The sequence below is a fragment of the Ochotona princeps genome, chromosome 3 (genome assembly GCF_030435755.1).
Source record: "Ochotona princeps isolate mOchPri1 chromosome 3, mOchPri1.hap1, whole genome shotgun sequence".
Taxonomy (NCBI): Eukaryota; Metazoa; Chordata; class Mammalia; order Lagomorpha; family Ochotonidae; genus Ochotona; species Ochotona princeps.
The window spans coordinates 118576960-118596512 of NC_080834.1; the positions used below are offsets into that span (position 1 = coordinate 118576960).

The following is a 19553-nucleotide window of genomic DNA, read 5'->3' on the forward strand; positions in this document are numbered from 1 at the left end:
TGCAGAGCTGAAATCCTGACTTCGAATCAGCCCCAGGATGAGACTTGCTGGATAAAAGAAGACTTAAGTCATGAGGCCAGGTCCATGTGCATCCAGTGGTGATAGAGAACATGCTTGCTGGCCTTGCAAGGTGCCAGTCCTCTCTGGGTGACTGGCATAGCATGGTGGTGACTTCCAAGGTGTGCAGTAACCCTATAACTACAGAAACTCATAAAGCTCCTGATGCTGAGTAGACTCCCGGATCACCAGCCAGAGCACCATGGGCAGGCAGACTGTCCGGCATCTTCATTATACCCAGCAAGTACAACTGAGTGGGCCAGCCCTTTGCCTCTTTGGAACAAAGCCCATCAGATAATACACTCCTGACAACTACTGTCCATTATAGCCATCTAGCCCCTCTATGTCTTGTAATAGTTGCAAAATTTAAAAAAAAATGTTCTCTGTCTAAACAAGCTAATACTGTGTGTGTGATAAACCCATGGTATGCAGTCTTTAGGCAAATGACCTTTATATATATTTATTATATAAATATGATCTTTAAGAATTCAGTTGTCAGTTGTTAAATAGATCAGCACCTCAAAATACTCTATGTACATAAATAAAATAGTATTAACAGACCAACAGGTTAAGCCACAGCTGACAACACTAATATGCCATATTGCAGCAAAAGTTTGAGTCCTAGCTGCTCATCTACCTATCCAGCTCCTTGTTAATAAACCTAAGAAATCAGTGACAAATGGTTCAAGTGACCTTATAGGAGACTGCGATGAAGTTCAAGGTTCCTGGCTTTGGCTGGTGGAGCCCAGGCCATTGTGGACATTTGGAAAATGAATCAGCGAACATAAGCGTGTGGTCTCTCCGTTCTCTCTCAAATTGCCCTGCCCTCTTTCTGTGATTCTCTCCTATATACACATTTTTAAAGTATTGGTACATTTCTTTCCTGGCAGTTAAATTGAGGATTTAAATGAATGAGACATCTGCTATCAATGATGCTCCCCATAGGACTAATGGTTCCATAACTTGTTAATACTCCTCACTCCCTTCTCCCCCTTTTTGTGCACATTTGAAGGTCAGTTTCAATTTCCATATTGTTTTCCTTCGGCAGGAGAGGAAAAAAAGTTTCAATACTTCTCAAAATGCAAAGTGCAATAAGCTGATTCATGAAGCTAATATATTAGAAACCATCTAAACTGTGTTGCTTTGTCTGTTTACTTTAATTAGCAGCCAACTGCATTGATCTTGTTTTGGTCAAATAGCTTTTCTGAAAGCTTTTTAAACCTCTCCCTTCTGACAATTATCATAATCCTATCTTACCCATTATTTATAATGGATCTTCATTACAAATGAAACATGTTGTAATTACAGCAGATGCAGTTGTTTAGGGACACAGTGAATGAAAAGTGTCAGAAGTCAGCTCCCTAAATCTACCCAAGGTCTAGTTCAAGCAAGAAGTCAATTGTGGATCCTTGCTGAGGATTCCTCCAGCTAATGGACCAGCAAGATGGATGAATGGGTTTGTAGGGCATCTCACAGCAGTGGTCCTGGAGCTCAAGAGGGTGCCCAGACCATACAGTCTCTCTCTCTCTCTCTCTCTCTCTCTCTCTCTCTCTCTCTCTCTCTCTCTCTCTCCATGGAGCGTTGATGCAACTGAAGTGAAAAAAAGGACATTCCGTTTTCCACCACACTGCAAACCCAAAGCTTATGAGATCAAACTCCTATCATGTTCAAGTGGAACCCAGCTTCTTCCCCAGCCCAAGGATCTGTCTGGTTCTGTCTTTAATCAAAAGTAACTCATCAAACTGAAGGGATGGCACTCTTGGTGCTACAAGGCTCTAGACCCAAGACTCATAGGCATTCGCTTTTCCAGTGGATCAAGCCTCACTAGCCAGTATTGTCTAAGGAGTTAAACTAGAGGAATTCCAAGTCCAGGCAAGGAAACTCTAGGTCCAAAGTAGTGAATTCCCAAGACCAGTTGAAGCTTAATTGTCATAAAAATTCCCTGAAGAACATGTCATCACCATCATGACCAGTGAAAAGATGGTCATGAACCTTACAGATTAACCATGAACCATGGACACAGCCCCAACTGAATCTGTAGGAACATTTACTCCAACTACTTGGATAGCTATGCTGTGTAATTTACAACAAATATTCCTTCTTTTCCCCACTCTGATATCACAAATGTATTATCTGTGTGTTAGGCAAACTTTTGCAAGTTTGGAATTGTGTAGCTACACCTCAAATGAAGTAACGTGGTTGTTCTGCAACACTGGGAGATCAGGGGTGTTGGGCACTCTTCAAAGCCCAATTCCTTAAGGAATGGGAAATTAAAAATCAAGAGAGGGCCTGGTGCCATGGCCGAGCAGCTAAAGTCCTCACTTTGAACGCGCCAGGATCCCATATGGGCACTGGATCTAATCATGGCAGCCCTGCTTCCCATCTGGCTCCCTGCTTGTGGCCTGGGAAAGCAGTCTAGGACAACCCAAAACCTTGGGATGCTGCACCTGCGTGGGAGACCCGGAAAAGCTCCTGGCTCCTAGCTTCGGCTCGGTATAGCACCAGCCATTGTGGTCATTTGGGGAATGAATCATCAGATGGAAGATATTTCTGTCTCTCCATATATATATATATATATGTATATATATATATATATATACACACACACACATATATGTATATATGTATATATATATATATGAGTTTGCAATAAAAATAAATAAATCTTAAAAAAATCATGAGAAATAATCATCTTGACCCAGCAAAACATTTTCAATAGAAGAAGTGGTTGGCATTAAGTAAAGTAACTCCATGTAGCAGTTACACTCCCTGAGGAATAAAGAACCAAAAAAGACCACAAAGGACGAGACTCCTTGTTAGCTGGATTGCAGGTCATTTTGACAAAAGAGCTCGGACTGAGTGCAGGTCTCCAGCTGTATAGCTCAGTGTGCTGTTTGAACTCTGACAGAATGGGAATATACCTCAGAGTTTACAGATGGGTTCTGGGTTTCCGGGGAGACCAAACTGAAGCAACTTTCTTGCTCACAGTGAGATAAAAGGATTTTTGTTGTCTGTATGATTGTGTTTAATAGCATGGAGATCTCTCAATTGAAACGCATACCACAGCTAAATTTCAGGACACTGCTCCTACCCCATTATGGATGGAACCATTCTCAGACTTTGATGATAAAGAAGGTGCTGATGTTGTAGGTCTGAGTAAATAATGTTCTGCATTTATTATAAGCCCTCAGGTGACAGAGCTAACCAGTGCCAGACTGCATGCAATAGCAAAGAAAAATCCTGCCTCCAGGCCAGAACCGCTGTGTTGGGACGGAGCTGTGGCAATTGCAGGGGTTTATTCGTTTTCTTGGTTGTGATCTATTTTCATAAACATTTTTAATTTTTTGTAGTTATTAAATTCAAATAATACCATTTTCAAGATTACATCAGATTCTAGCACATTTCACCAGCCATCTGCTAGTTTTGCACTGCAGGTTCACTGTGAAGATCTTGATGTCAACTCTGACCTGCCTTCCCTGTGTATCCATGGGAATTCCTGGTAATATGTGCTTCAACAGGAAAAACATACAGGATACCAGGAACTCCTCATCTGGTCTATAAGATTCACATAAGTAGGGTTAATAAGGTGAGGGCACCAGGGTCCCATAGCCTCATCCACTTATGGGCAGCAAAGTTACAATGCACTCTTCTGAGACACAATAAAACCAGGAAATAGTGGACAGTGACACCAATTATCGGATCTAGCACAAGTAGCAATGGTAGTGACTGCACCAGGTTGGGATTTTCTAAAGAATGCACACAATTCAAATTTGCACATTTGAACAATAACCATTGTGCCTTGCTTTGAATGTTTCTTGTCACGCTAACCAAAATACCTGCCACTGCAAGACAAGGTGTTCTCAGCCTTCACTAGAGAAAAGCTACGTATTTGTGTGAGTCAAGATGAAGATTCAGCAACTGAAAGGAAACAGCCAAATAAAATAGATCCTGAGACTAACTCAGGAGTCCTCTGTGACTTCCTCCACCCCTCTAAGTCAAAGCTGTTCATTGTTTTCATGGACCATGTTTAGAAAAAAACTAATCTCCAAATACTGCCCTTATCGGTTATGGGGAGATCTCAAATTGTATTTTGCAAAACAAAATAGTTTGATATGTTGAAAACATTGGAAATAGCGCATATGACACAAACAAGAAAGAGCACAGGTCACGAGTGGGTTCATTAATGTCCCCCGTCCCCCACCCCAGTTTTCTGTCCAGGGTTAATTCCACTTGTAGGAATTTAGGATGACCCTTGATTGGTGGCCACTCACTGCCTGGCCTGGAACCCAGAGATGGTGTGAAGAGGCACCAGATGGGCCTGGATTACTCTAAGTGCTGATGAGTTTGAGTTTGTTGCAAGGTTCTTTAACTCACATCCTGGAATATGACTATAATTGACTTGGTTTTGAGTGCTGGATAATTAAGAGACTAGACACACAGCCCAGTATCTAAGGATGGAGACTATACTGTGATAGAACAGTAATGCGAAACAATGGCCCCTGTTACCCCAGGTGATGTGGCACACGGGCGCCTTCACAGTGCTGACAGAGCATGCACTCAAATAGCCCAGGCTTCAGAGGAGAGTGCCAAGTTCAAGTCCAGCTTTGCCTCTTTCTAGCTACATGACCATTGAAATTGTGTATGCCTTTCCAAGCTTGTGTTTCCTCATTCGTAAAAACTATTTTGGGTCCTCATGGGACTTCAGTAAGTTTCTAAATTATATGAAGCAGTGTGAACTCTTATTACTGTTATCCTCTATATTCACACATAATCTGCTATAGACATTGACTGTCTCTTTGCTCTCACTTTTCTGCTTTTTTCAATTTTTTTTTTACATATTGATCAAGAGACTGTTAGACCTTGCAGCGGTCACCAAAGACACTTTATTTCTCTAGCTCAGCCTTTGTGTTTGACTTGCCTTTTGTTGTGCAAAACTATCTGATTTATTTCCTCCTTAATTGCGGGATTATCATAAAGATAAAGTGCTCTCTACACTTACTCCCACTCATTATTTATATACTACATTGTTAAATACATCACTCCAGTCTGCCTGATTCACTAGTGCTTACAGAAACATCTAAAACCATGCCTAACATGGCAGCTGACAACAGCTTGGTTCATATCAGGCACTCTTTGCTATTCAAATAGAGTGTGATTTGGGGTGAGCTGCACTGGGAGTTTTTCAAAATGAGAAACAGGTGAAGAGTTTTCATTTTAAATCTTGGACAGCAGCCTCCAGGATTTCGAGTGAGCAAAGTTGTTCAAGATCATTCATGTCTCTCTTACCTTAAGGTTACTTCAAGAGACTTGTTGAGTTCACAAAGTTTCATGTGCAGCTGCTTCCCAGTCATGGAGAGCAGACACTGCTTCACCTCAACAGGCTTAAAAGTTCCAGCAAGCCATTGTAAGGCATATGTTGTCAACATACAGTCTTTGATATGGAAGATGGCCAGTAAATGCATGTGAGTAGATTAACAATTCATGGAATATTCAATAAAGATAGGTAGCAAGAGAAGCCCATGGAAAGTCACAAAAGACAATTGGAAATACTGAGAGTCTTGTGTGTGAAGCCTGGAGGACCTCCATGTGCTAGACATTGTATGATACGTGGGCAAATTCTGAAGTTCACAAGAGCTGGAGTTATAATAATACATATATGCTGCAATAAAGATAGTGGGTCTAAGTATTTAAAGATAGCTTTACTTGTATGCAACAAATTTTGAAATCATATGTATATATATATATATATATATATATATATATATATATATATATATATATTATAATTTTCCATGAACTTTAAGATCCTTCATGTAAATATTGAGAAAGAAGGACATGGCCATAATGTCTGCAACAGATTTGTTCTCGGTTATTTTACTCCCTTATCTTAAAAACGTGGCTCTAAATTGTTCTATTAGAATGGTTATCAATTCACAGTGCTCAGAACAATTTGATTGCAAAGTAAAATTGAAGGCAGGTAGGAGCTGGCCCTGTTCTCAGAAAACCCTTACATTAGTGTGTAAAGTGTTTATTAATATAAAGATGTGTCACTAGGGCTTGCTTTGTGGCAAAGTTGATGAATGCACCATCTGTCCTGCCAAATCCCACATGGGCAATGATTTTCTTCCTGACTGCTCCACCTCCAATCAAATTCCCTGAAATTGGCCTGGGAAAGCAACAGACACTGAGTCAAGTAGTTGATCATTTGCCACTCAAGAGGGAGACAGTATGAAACTCCTGGCATCTCACTTCCATCTGGCCCAGCCTAGGTTGTTGTAACCATCTGGTAAGTGAACCAGTAAGTGAAAGATTTTCTTCTCTCTCTCTCTCTCCCTCTCTCCCTCCCACCTTCCCTACCTGCTTCCCTCCTTCCCTCTGTGTGTGTGTGTATATGTATCTCTCCACCCCAAAAAACTTTTACTTTCAAATAAAAGATTAATTATTTTCTTTAAAGATTTATTTTTTTATTGCAAAGTCAGACAAACAGAGAGGAGGATAGACAGAGAGGAAGACCTTCTATCCAAGTGGCCACCATGGTCGGGGTTGAGCCAAGATACAAAGCTAACAGCCAGGAGCTTCCTCTGCTTTTCCCACATTGGTACAGGATCCCAAGACTTGGAGCCATCCTGCACTGTTTTCCAGGCCACAAGCAGTGAGCTAGATGGGAAGAACTGTTTCCCTTTTGGATCCAGGGACATGCAAGGTGATGACTTTAGCCATTAGGCTACTGTGCCAGGCTCAGGAGAATTCTTTTAAATTAAGTGTATCATTGACTCCTAGGTAATTGTTGCACTCATTTCTCCTACGTGGCTTTCCTCTGCTTCTCAGATGCTTCAGACTTTGGAGAGCTCTTGACCAGCACCAAAGAAGATAGTGATTTGTCTGATTCTCATTATTTGTTCACAGTTCTTCCAGCCACATATCTTCACAACCTCTCCTCCACCGCCTCCCCCGACACACATCAGCTCCAGAGTTACAGCTTAACATGAGTACCCTTGGCAATTGTAGGACCTTTAAAATGTGTGCTCTTTTTGTCACTCCCAGATCCTTGGAATTTTCCAGATTGCCAGCTGTCATATCATCCCATTTTTATGTCAGTGTTTATTATGAGTAGGCCAGCTTTTACTTTTTGTGTAGTGTATCTCATTTCATTTTGAGTAGGCATAGCTCAAATCTTATTGTACTAAATGGCAGCTCATTAGTAGTGATGCTGGCAATATTAGAATAGTGAACAGTTGTAATTGTTCTGTTTTTCTGTTAATAATCTTTTGCTGTGCCTAATTTATAAATGTAAACTTTACTATAGGTATGTATACATAAGGAGGTTTTAGTACTATCCATATTTCCTACACTGACCAGGGTGGAAGAGTGGTGTGTGTGTGTGAGTGTGTATGTGTGTGTGTGTGTGTGTGTGTGTGTGAGAGAGAGAGAGAGAGAGAGAGAGAGAAACACAGCATTCCCTGGATAAGCATAGAAATCTGTGCACATGTGTGCATTCAGTCAAAATTTTAAATCCACTTGCTTAAAAACTACCAATTATTTTAACATCTAAAGCTGAGATAGCTTTTAACCTCATCATGACAATTTTATGATTTCCCAAAATGACACTTTCAGGACAGGAAAGACCAGGTGGCGAGCAATGTGATTCTAACATTCTCTGCTAATAAGGTAAAAGTGCTCAGGACCCCCAGGATTCCCTGAAGTGTGGAAAAGGTGGATTTTGGAAATGTGTGAAATTCTACTTCATCTGCATCCTCTCAGCACACTCGCTATGTATTGCAGTTGTGCTCCTCGTACTTGCTACATGCTGTTATCTCTACTTCTGACTTGTTCTGCAGCACATCTGGAAGCTTGTGCCCTTACAGTGGCCCCTTAACTCAAGTCAATGATGAAGATGAAGCAAGAGAAAAGAGTTCAGGTTGTTAGATCAAGTGGAAATTTCAGTCATATGCGCTGAACATAAGATAGATTATGTATGTAGCTTAAGAAGTGCCATCCTTTCATGCCTGTATTTGGACTTCCTAAAAGCTAGCTGCTGATCTGCCAAGAACTGCATTCATTTCTGTCTCTCTTACTTTTACATCTAAGAACTTTCATCTTTCTGCTCATAATCCTTGCCAAAACTTCAAGAAGGAGAACGAATAGTATTATCTTGATGCTGTTGAGCACGTTAAATTACATAATGCACTTGATAACCAAAGGAGCTGATACAGGAAAGTGTTAAATGATAACTGTGCCCCCAGTTGGGCTAAAATGCAAAAATGAGATTCACCACCAGACAATCTGGTTTATTCCCACTTGAAGGCAAGTTAGTAGCTTTATGTCACTGTAAGAATGTAAATTCAATGGAACCCATGAACACTGATAAGTCAAAACGCATAGTCACACACACACACACACACACACACACCCCGATAACCATGCATGAAATACCAGAGAACATAGGAACAGACGGATCCAATCCTACATTCAATAGTGTAATACACACTACTACCACAAGGCCTGATTTGAGTTCTATCAACTTCCTCAGAGATTTTCATTCAAACTATAAATGGCATAAAATTAACTTTAACTTTAAATTTCATTGCAAAAATAGGTGATCTTCTGTTGTCGGTGAGATCTACATTTTCCCCACCTCCAAATATTTTCAATTCCATCATCTTCTTTTTCCTTCTCCTCCTCCTTCCTGTTCTTCTTCATCTACTTTTCTATTCCAACTGTATCTATAAATAGTGCTTATAAGAGACAAACAATGAATTCCTTTTGGCCCAAAAACAAAGCAGTTTTGAAAGATTTTAGTCTTTTCTCCTTTTTAAAGGTGATTTTGTGATAGTTTCACAGACTTTGCAATTTCACAGGCTTTGGAATTTTCCTTTCCCTCTCCCCAAACCTTCACACACTCCCACTGTTTTCCCCATATTCCAGTAGTAGAGTCCTTCACACATAGTCATAAGCCATCATTCTTCTCTTTATGTGTATTCTGACATCGTAGGAATGGACAATGGCAAACACTCCAGCATCCTATTGTGAGGAGGTATTTAACAGTTGCATTGGAAGTCTATCTTTGATACAGAAGGAGAGATGCATAGTGCATTGTATCTTCACATATGAATATGATAGTCTCTATTATACAGTTCTCATACAACCCCTTAAATGAAAAGCCATAAAACAAAATCAACAACAGGAAGAAAAATAGGAAATTTACAACGTTAAGTTAAATAACATGCCCCTGAATGACCAATGTGTTACTGAAGAAACGAAAAACAAACAAACAAAAACCTCCTTGGGGAAAACAATGCTTCTTGAAGAAGAAAACAATAACCTATGCGTCAATGAAGAAATAATTAAAACCCATGAGATGTAACAAAAACAGTATTGAAAGGGCCATGGATTTCACATGAAGGTTGCCTTGTATCAGCGAGAATGTAAGATGTTTGTCATTTTGGAATTGACCTGTTTTATTCAGCATCATGTACTCTAGTTGGGAACATTTGGTTGTAAATGGTAGAATTTAATTCTTTTTTTTAAGATTTATTTATTTTCATTATAAAGTCAAATATACAGAGAGGAAGAGAGACAGAAAGGAAGCTCTTCCAACTGATGGTTTACTCCGTAAGCGATCGTAAAAGCCAGAATTGAGTCAATCTGAAGCCAGGAGCCAGGAGTTTCTTCCAGGTCTCCCATGCCAGTGGAGTGTCCCAAGGCTTTGCACCATCCTCAACTGCTTTCCCATGTCACAAGCTGGGAGATGGATGGGAATCGGGACCGCCAGGATTAGAACTGGCACCAATATAGGTTCCTGGCACATTCAAGATGAGGACTTTAGCTACTAGGCTATCACACCATGCCCTAGAATTTCATTCTTTTGAGTTAAGATGAGTCATCCCTCATCTTTTGAGTCAAGATGAGCGAAAAAAAGTGAAGGTGGAATTGAATTGCAGAAGGTAGCACTCCAGAGAATTTGAGAACTGGGTGATGGAAAATCCCCAGCTGAGTGTTGAAGGAGAGCTCATGGAGAGGCACTTCGCATGAATGAACCGGGGCCATCTATTTCTTTGAATAATTAATTTTACATGTTTTCCATATCTCACATCTGACCTGAAAAATCTTAAAATCAACATGCTCTTGTGTTTCCAACATAACCACAGGTTTCCTTGCGTTCTGTGTTTTCTAAAACAGCTGAAGTTCTTAGTCCCAACATCTCTCAGGGGAGATGATCTAGTTGTGTAGGGATTTTGATGAACGTTTCTCAGTACTCCCTGGATGTGCACATGACACCCCAGTCTTACAACCATTGCTGTTGGCATGAGTCCTTCTTCCTTGGAAATGCTGTGATAGCTCACCAGGCACATGGAAGTGGCTGTGTTGTCAGAATCGATATTATAGATTACCACTAGTGTTTGAGAGTGACGCTGGGAGGGACGCAGTGACAGTGGGATTCAGAGCACTGGGACAGAATTGAATGAGGTGCTAGCGTGCGCTTGGCCAGCTCTCTTTCTTATGAATCAAGGTGCCTTGACGCCCTTTCTCACACAGTGGAGCAGTACCATTTCATCAAGATAATGACCCACTTTTCTTATGAAAACAGTGTGAGGAATGGATAAGGTTGTTAACAGAACACAGGTGCATTTGTTCAAGTTTATTTATTTCTATCAGATTTAAGTTTTGTGTTCTTCCCAAGCTCTGCTTTCTTAATGAGACACAGTCTGAGACAAACGGTGGGAAAAAGTGTTGGCTATGTGATTTTGAGAAAGGTGTATGATACCCCTAGGTCTCAACTTCATTCTTTGTACAATGGAGTCAATATTTCCTGTTCTAGGGGCTGGTATCATGACATAGCTGGTAAAGCCATCACCTGCAATACCAGTTTTGAAGATGATGGCTGGCTCCTGTCCTGGCTGCTTTATTTCCAATCCAGCTCCCCACTAATGGCATAGGAGGGTAACAGCAGACAGGCTAAGTGTATGGGCCACATGTGGGAGACCCAAATGAAGTTCATGGCTTCTGGCATTAGCCTGGTCCAGCTTGAGCCATTGCAGCCATTTGAGGAATAAAGCAACAGATGAAAGGTTACTCTTTCTAACTCTAGCTTTCAAATAAATGAATATATGTTTTTAGAAAGTTACATACTTCATTGTCTCATTGTATCAAAAATCACACACACATATACACATACATACACACACACATGCAAAACGGCCTAGCCACTTCATTAACATTACATAAAGATTGGCTATTATTAAGGTTGTTACACAAATTTTAAACTGCTTTCTGTTCCCTCTGACATTATCTTAAATTTGCTTTTAGTGATGATGCCTCAGTACAGTCCTTCTTATCCAGTCAAACCTATGCCCAGTACCTCACCCGCAATTTGTCCCAGTCTAACATCTGTTACCAGAGTCCCTGAAGGGGCCTGGCCTGACCTCTATCAACCCAGCTCACCCTTTAAGTTCCTGCTCAAATATCGCAAAATGTTCGCATCCAGAGCCGCTGCTGTGTTGGTACAGGTTCAGACATTGCTTGTAATGCCCGCATTGCATTTAAGAGTGCTGGATCAAGTCCTGTCTGCCTCACTGCTACTCCAAATTCTTGCTAACTGATATAACTGGGAAGGAAACAAGAGATGTCGTTTGCAACACAAATGAAATTCTTGGATGGAGTTCATTGTTCCTGCTGGAGCCCAGACCTGGCTGTTGCACCTGTTTGGGGAATGAATCAAACAACAGAAGGCGCTCTCTCTCTCTCTCTCTCTCTCTCTCTCTCTCTCTCTCTCTCTCTCTCTTTCTCTCTCTCTTTCTCTCTCTCCCTCTCCCTCCCTCCTTCTCTCTCTCCCCCCTCACTCTCTCTCTCCCCCACCACTCTCTCTCTTTCTCTCTCTGTTGGACACATCCTGGCCACTTGAACGCCTTTCTCACATCTGTGGTTCTTTAGCAAAATTTGCATAGATTGTGGAATCTCCTCAAAATCACAAGTGAAACCCCTACCATTTATGGTCCAGTGGAAAGGGGGTTGGGCCTGAGCATATATGTTGATAACAGGTTGGTGTTACTGGGCTAGGGGGGATATTTGGGGAATCACCTTGTGGTATCCAAGTGGGGAAAATGAGAATGTTGTTCATCGTTTTATATATAATATGAATATAACTTTTCCTTTTTCTCGTTAAAATAATAAACATCATAAAGAAGTAGAAATGATTTTGTTTTGATTTTAGCTCCCTTCCATTATGAATTGTGGAAGATTACCACATGATACCAGTTCTCACAGTGATGTTAGAAGCTCTGATTGTGTGGGCATTGCCCTTACCATGGCTTTCCTGGCATCCAACATAAAGCTTTCAGATTTATAGAAGAATCAAAACATATATATTACCCCCTCCATTGCAGCATTTTTTATATTACCCTCTGTTTTTAACAAACTCCCACACACAGGATAGGTTTTTAGTATGAATTTGTTAATGGAGGATGATCCAACATCAAGTGTCCTCAATATGAGTACTCACAACTCTCAAAGCCCAACATGGAAAATGTGGAAAAGACTTGACCCAAGAGGCTTTTCTTCAAAGATACATATGGTGGGGGAAGAAGGGCTCACAAGGGCACAAATCCCATTCCATTACTCATGCCCTGACCTGTCTATGACCACACTTCAGAAAAAAAATCAGTTGTTTGATTTTAGAAAGAATCAGAGCCAAGAATCTGCCTTGTGACACATACTAGCAATAGGGGCACAGCCCCCGCTCCTACCCTTGAGTTTGTTGCTCTCTGAATTGCTTCCATGTCTGCCAATGCAAAGCTAGAGCTGCATGGGGTCCACGAACCCTCCCTAATGACATAACTGTCTAAGGAAAACATGGAGGGCATGGGATCTGAGACCCCCTAGGCCACATTGTTGAACCATGAAACTTGCACGTAGTAATGTTGATATAAATGTGCAGACAATTTTTTTTTCTTTTTTAAAGATTTATTTTATTTTTATAACGAAGTCAGATATACTGAGAGGAAGAGAGATAGACAGGAAGTGGAGCTGCCGTTATTAGAACCAGCGGCCATATGGGATCAAGGAGAGGACCTTAGCCACTAGGCCACGCTGCCGAGCCTGACAATGTTTTTTTTTTTAATTTTTTTATTAATTATTTTGCATTATGTGACAGTTTCATAGGCTCTGGGAATCCCCCCACCCCTCTCCACGCCCCTCCCCCCGGTGGATTTCTCCACCTTGATGCAGTATTACAGTTCAAATTCAATCAAGATTGACAATGGTTTTTAATAGGGGGCAAAGTCTACTTATTATGCTGATAAAATTTCAAGCCAGGAAAAGAAAACTAAGACTTTCTGTAGGGATTAGCCAGAAACTATTTTCATAATAAAAGGGTGTGCTATGTTTGCTGAGAGTTGCAGCTATCCTCAAGTCATCTACCCACAAAAAAAAAAAAAAAAGAAAAGAAAAAGAAAAGAAAAGGTACCATAATCCTCCCCACCCTGATTCAAGCTTTCTGCAGCTGGGACACAAGCAGGAGTTGAGTGACTGTGGTCAAGAACACCGGTAGGAAGAAGGAACTCAGTAGTCTCCTACAGTGTTCCTTGGATTGATTTTGACTTCCACTTGGAGAAAGGGGCTGTTAAAGCTGTGATGTGTGAGACTCTGGCTACAGGACTACCAAGAACTTGGTTCTAGGTCTGGCTGGAATCATTCCCTTTGCCTGCCCATTACAACCTTTGCAGGCTTCAGCCAATTCTGAACTTTCTAGGAGATGCTTTAAGACAGTCCGACCATAGAGGTAGGACCCAGCAAATTGTTAGAAATGCATCCCTCAGCGATTTGGTGATTCTGGGAAAAGTGTTCACTCTTGCCTGAAAGTCTCAAGGAAACCTCACCCACATTTTCCTGAAAATGCAGGGTCAGCAGATGCATGAGTCTGGAGGGAAGGGCCTTTTTCAAATCTGCTGGTTTGGAGGCTGATCCTTTAGGAAAATACAAAGACCACAACTTTGGCATCTAAATGTTTGCTTTCCCCCACCCTAATGAACTGTGACTAAATACCTGGAGGAGCAGGGCCTCCAAGCACGTGAGAACCCAAACTCAAAAAAAAAAAACCACTGGGTTGAATGATTTGGGTACACATGGGAGATACATCATGCATATCACCCCCACCATTTACAATGAGTAATCAACCATGGTGGGATTTGGGATGACATCAGAGAAACACCTATCCTCTCCTCTCCCCAAGGAAGCTAGAGAGTTGAAAACTTGGGGAATTCGTCTAAACAATATCAACTGCCAGACATGCAGCTGAGTAATTGTCTGTCATATCTTTAACTTAACCTTCAACTATTGCTTCTATCATCCTGGCTTGGTGAAAGAGGGAATGTGAACAGAGTTTGGAATAACATGTGGTCTACTCAAGGTATTAGCCTTTCCAAGTCATTGCCCCCTGCACTCCTGCACTAGGATTCAGGAATTCCTACAGGAATGACCTCCACTTGCTACACTTGTCCGATTCTCTGTGGCCCCTCTTGGTTTGAATTTGTATCTTAGAGATCATGATGTGTTCAATTTGGCTGACATTCATTTGTAATTTTTTTCTGTTGCTGAGGACTTGGAACACCTTAGGGCTTTAACTTTGCACCTGACTCACTATGCCCCACTCTGATTCTGCCTGACATGGCACAGAACTTCGAATGCGTCTCTTTTAAATGGAAACACATGGAGTATGATAAATTTACACAGCTTGTCATAGGTTGCCTAACCCTGAAAAATCTACCTGGTTGAGCAGAAGGTGGGGTTACATACTTAAAGAGTCATAGAAACACAGTAACTGCTGCTTCCTGGGGAGTGTGTTGAATAGTATATGGAGAAGATACAATGGCAATATGTATCTATTAGTTGCAATTTTAGCCCTGTGTGTCCTTATAAAACCTGACATACCACTCTGAGTCTTAGTGCTTCTGAATTCTTAGGCACTTAACAGCTCTGTAGGTACCCTGTTCTACTCGGGTACATACAAGTACCCCTTGCCCGCCTATGGGTCTAAACCATAGAGGGTGATCCACAGGTGTTCACTGAAAACAATAACTATTAAAGGTGATTTTTCTCTGTACTATCTAAAGCAATTCTGTCCTTCCTCCTATGAATTTTAGGGGAGCGTTAGGTTGGGCTGATGAAAAAGAGATAAAGGACAGAGAATATGAGGACAGTGGTCAGGATGGTTAGAAGAGGGATAGTTGTGGCTCACTGTATTCCTGTTTTCTAGAAAGGCATGTAAAAAAGTGTGGGTCTTTTTCCATCCTGTGCTTGGGTCATCAGGTTCTGGGTTCACCTGAAGACCACACGTTCTGTGATATGCACCTGCTGAAATGTACCAGCTCCTTTCTTCCTAGACGTCCTAGGATGGTGTCCTTTGCCCACCAATGAGACCCAAATTGATTAAAATATCATAATAATCGAGAAATGACACTACACAAGTTTTTACTCAAGAAGATCTTTTAGAGGTAATTTGCAAAATGCACAAACAGGACAGTAGCCATTCCAGACCACATATCAAAAGAACTTTAAGGATCCTTGGAAAGGGGGATCTCTTTCAATCTGGGGATATTCATAACCATTATGTGAAATACAGCCTTGGATTTCACTGATCTCATGTCTTCACAGCGGCCAACAATAAAGAGCCTTTAAGCATATCTGACACATAGATGGGGCTAGAAGAAAGGGAAGCTGAGAGAGATGGCTCCCACCTCCTTTGGAAGAAGAAGCGAGGGTAGTATCAGCAAGGAAGGGACCTGCATCTCTGTGTCCCCTGAGGAAGAGGAGGAAGAGGCCCGGGAGGAACTGGGGCAAGATACTCACTCACTCAGAAGCCCAAGAAAGCAGAGTCCATACACTCTTCCATGCCCACACTAAAGAAAAATCACAGTAGAGGTGATTGCATTTGTCCTGAAATGAGGTTTGCATTGGTTTACACAGTCAAAACAAACACCAAACTCAGAAACCATTTGCCTTTCTAGCCTCTGATCCTCTTTAACCAATGTTAAAAAATTCATTTGAAAACTAACGAGGCAAGTAAAGCCTTTTGCCACATGTTCCCCTTCTGCTAGAGGAGTGTCTGGTTTTACTCTCTAAACTAAACACAGGGCCCAGCACAGTGGCCTAGCGGCTTAAGTCCTTGCCTTGAACATGCTGGAAACCCATATGGGCGCTGGTTCTAATCCTGGAAGCTCCACTTCCATCCAGCTTCCTGCTTGTAGCCTAGGAAGGCAGTTGAGAATGGCCCAAAGCCTTGGGATCCTGCATCCATGTGGGAGACCTGGAGGGGGTTCCTGGCTCCTGGCTTTGGATCAGCGCAGCACTGGCCATTGTGGTCACTTGGGGAGTGAATCATCGGATGGAAGATCTTCCTCTCTGTCTCTTCTCCTCTCGGTATGTCTGACTTTGCAATGAAAATAAACAGATGTTTAAAATATATAAATAAATAAACTTGAACATAATCCTTTCTGACACAAGTAATCAAAACTATAATTGTAGGTAACACAATTATACAGACTACAATCACACAAAAGTAATGATGCAGTGTAGATATCAATGATATCCACATACTGGAAAGTAATGAGAGCATCTTTGATTAGAAATTGAAGTACCATAGAAACCCCTATTGATAAATGCTCTTTGCACTAACGCATGTTTTATAGAAGGCTATGCCAGTTGATGGAGGAGCATCAACCATGGCTAGAGACTATAGGGGTGCAACCACTCACTGTGAGACTTCCAATTCTGACGACTCCAAACATGCACGTTACTGAAGCACCTAATTTATCACTCACTTCTCCAGCTAGCTCAATAGAAAACACAAAGCAGAAAAACCAGGAAGCCTATGTGATTTGTGGATGGCCCCATGTGTAGTAGTATTCACAGAAAAGTACGCGTGCAAAGCTCCAGCCAATTATATGGGTCATTCTTGGCAGTAAGAGTCATTACGCTCCACAGAGCTGACCAGCGTGCTGCTTAGCAGAGGCACCTGCTCCTACCCTGGGCTGGGGCAATCACCATCCTCCCTGCATGTGTTCTCTTCCAATGCTTCTCTCTCTCCTGCTTTGCCGTACCCCATCTACCAGGCAGATCTCATCACCCCCTCCATTACTCTTGCCTAAAGTCCTTCCACTCACATTCTCATGGAGACATTGTTGTTATTCTTTAGGCACAATGAATTATAAAATAATTACCTCATCCATTCACTGGAACAATAAACATCATCAATTATACTATGATACAGTATCAAGTATAACCCATATTTAGGTATTAGAGACCTTACATGTTAAAATGAACTATTATGAATTTAGTACTATTTTTGGTACCTCGGAGTGATGCTTCAATGTGATTTATCTTACTCTATTGTAATTACCCATTTGTCCCTGGATAAAACATTCAGCAAAAATACCCTATCACCAACACATAGATAGGCACTACGTTTATTTACTGAACTGTGAAAAGATGTGCTGTGTTTAGTTAGCAGAATTTTGGTAATGAAGGAGGCAGTTGCCCAAGAAGGAGGGTTGACCCCTTAAGAGACACTCAGAATCCACCATTTTGGATTGCCTGTATCATGTCTTTAAATCTAGGAACCCTGGTTATGAGAGGAGCCAGATGCTAAGAGGAGAGACTGAGCTTTCACTTCCTGTGGCCTGCAAAATAAAAGTGCTGAGTCTCACTACCCAAGCCCTGTGTCTCTCAAGCTGAAGCAGCAAGTGTGAGGTGGCACTGGCAATGATCAGCCTCCCCAAAGGGTGCTGCATGCCCCTGGGCACTACCCGGAGTGTGTGGGGAGGCTCCCAGAAGCCTGCTGCTCACCAGCCTGGGTAAGCTAAAGGCACCTGATGCAACAAAGTACGCAACACTTGGGAAAGGAAGCGATTCCTCCCTCCTGTTTGCCATACTCCTGACTTTAAAGGAATCAAATGCCGTTCATGAACGAAATTTTAATCCTTTCACAAACTTGTATTTTGATTTGATTTGCATCTCTCAATACTGCTAGTCAACAGGAGGAAAGACTGAACTTAATTGTAACCAATTTTCTCTGGGCCCACAATCCTTTCAAAAATATTTTCTGTTAGGTCACTCAGTTATGTCCAATGTGGCTAATGTTGGTGGATTAGACTTTTGCTTAGAGAAACTCAAATGTAGAGAAGAGAGAATGGACAGGGGTGGAGAAACAGAAAAGAGACAATCATTACCTGTCTTTGATGCTGCACAGATCAATATGTAAACCACTAAAATTCCCCAGGGCACCTTGCTGAACTGAAATGAGGTCCTTGGGCTGGTTATCAATGAAGATGAGCCTCATGCAGCCTTGGAAAGCCTTAACGGGACTGAGACATTGGGACTCGGTGAGATGGTCGGGGCACCCTGTGGGACAGAGAGAAGATGAAGAATGCTGAGATGAGCAGTCATGGCTTTGGAGACTTATTGAGGGAAAACTTACAGATCTCTTTATTTTGATTTTTCATTCACAGCAGTGTAAGCATGTCCTGCAATACATGGGAGTTGATGGGATTGGTACAAAATGGGTCATACTCCGTCTTTGTATAGAAAATGGATGTGTGTTGTAGGGATTACTGATGCTACAGAATTATATTTCTGATTATTTATCCCTGTTAGTAAACTCCTTGCCACTCTCTTCCATGGTATCCTTCAATTCACAGGAAGCTGGGACCACTTGGAAATTCTAATTTGTCGAAAAGCTTAAGTTGAAGTGAACCATCCAATGTTGAATTACCCCATTCACAGGAAAATGTGCTTTGGGTAAGTATCATGACAAAGCAATTGGTTGATTAATTGTCAGCATTAACAGGCTTGGTTCCTGAGAAAGGTACACGGAGGGACATTACTGGAATTTTGAATTGATTAGGAAAGGAAATAGATGCTTTAAGGGAATTAAGGACTTAAATGCATACAGTCCGAGCACGTAATAACACATGTAAAAGGTTAACATCTGAGCTTTTAGAAAGCAATTTTTAAATGGATTGAACTGATTTAGCATAACTGGCAAGCAGCACATAGCCACTTCTCATTCAGGCAGGTAGAAGGCAGGGCAGATTTAGGAGCGCTTACCCACTTTGCAGACTTCCCCAGTGGTTGTAATTTGTTCACAGCATATGGGAACGCAAGCTTGAAAATATGGCAATAACTCCTAACTAATCAGGAATAACCACAGCCATTGTTAATAGACACTCACTACTGGGCTAGCGCCTGGCAGCTGGTTAACAGCTCACAGACACACTGTCATATGAAGAGAAATACAACTGGTCATTGAAGAAGTCAAGAGAATTTACGCAAGTGGGCTGTTCTTACTGAAACTGATGTTTTACCTTCCTTAAATTTGCACCCTACATACGAAGCATGTGGTTAAACACCATGAAAAGCATAAATGAATCTTCACCAACTGAGCCCAGTGTCCCTGAAATGTACTTTTAAGAACATGTGTCCACCTGCGGAAGGGCAATCATCTT

The 19553-nt window shown here is 41.5% G+C and overlaps 1 protein-coding gene across 1 annotated transcript in view; it reads right to left on the reverse strand.

Annotated features, from left to right (window-relative positions):
• The window catches only part of LOC131479845 (contactin-associated protein-like 5), a 523312-nt gene that overhangs the window by 218740 nt on the left and 285019 nt on the right, over nucleotides 1-19553 (reverse strand). The window contains exon 10 of the mRNA XM_058661312.1: nucleotides 18279-18450. Coding sequence (XP_058517295.1) covers nucleotides 18279-18450 — 172 coding nt within the window. The remainder of the gene's footprint in view (nucleotides 1-18278; nucleotides 18451-19553) is intronic.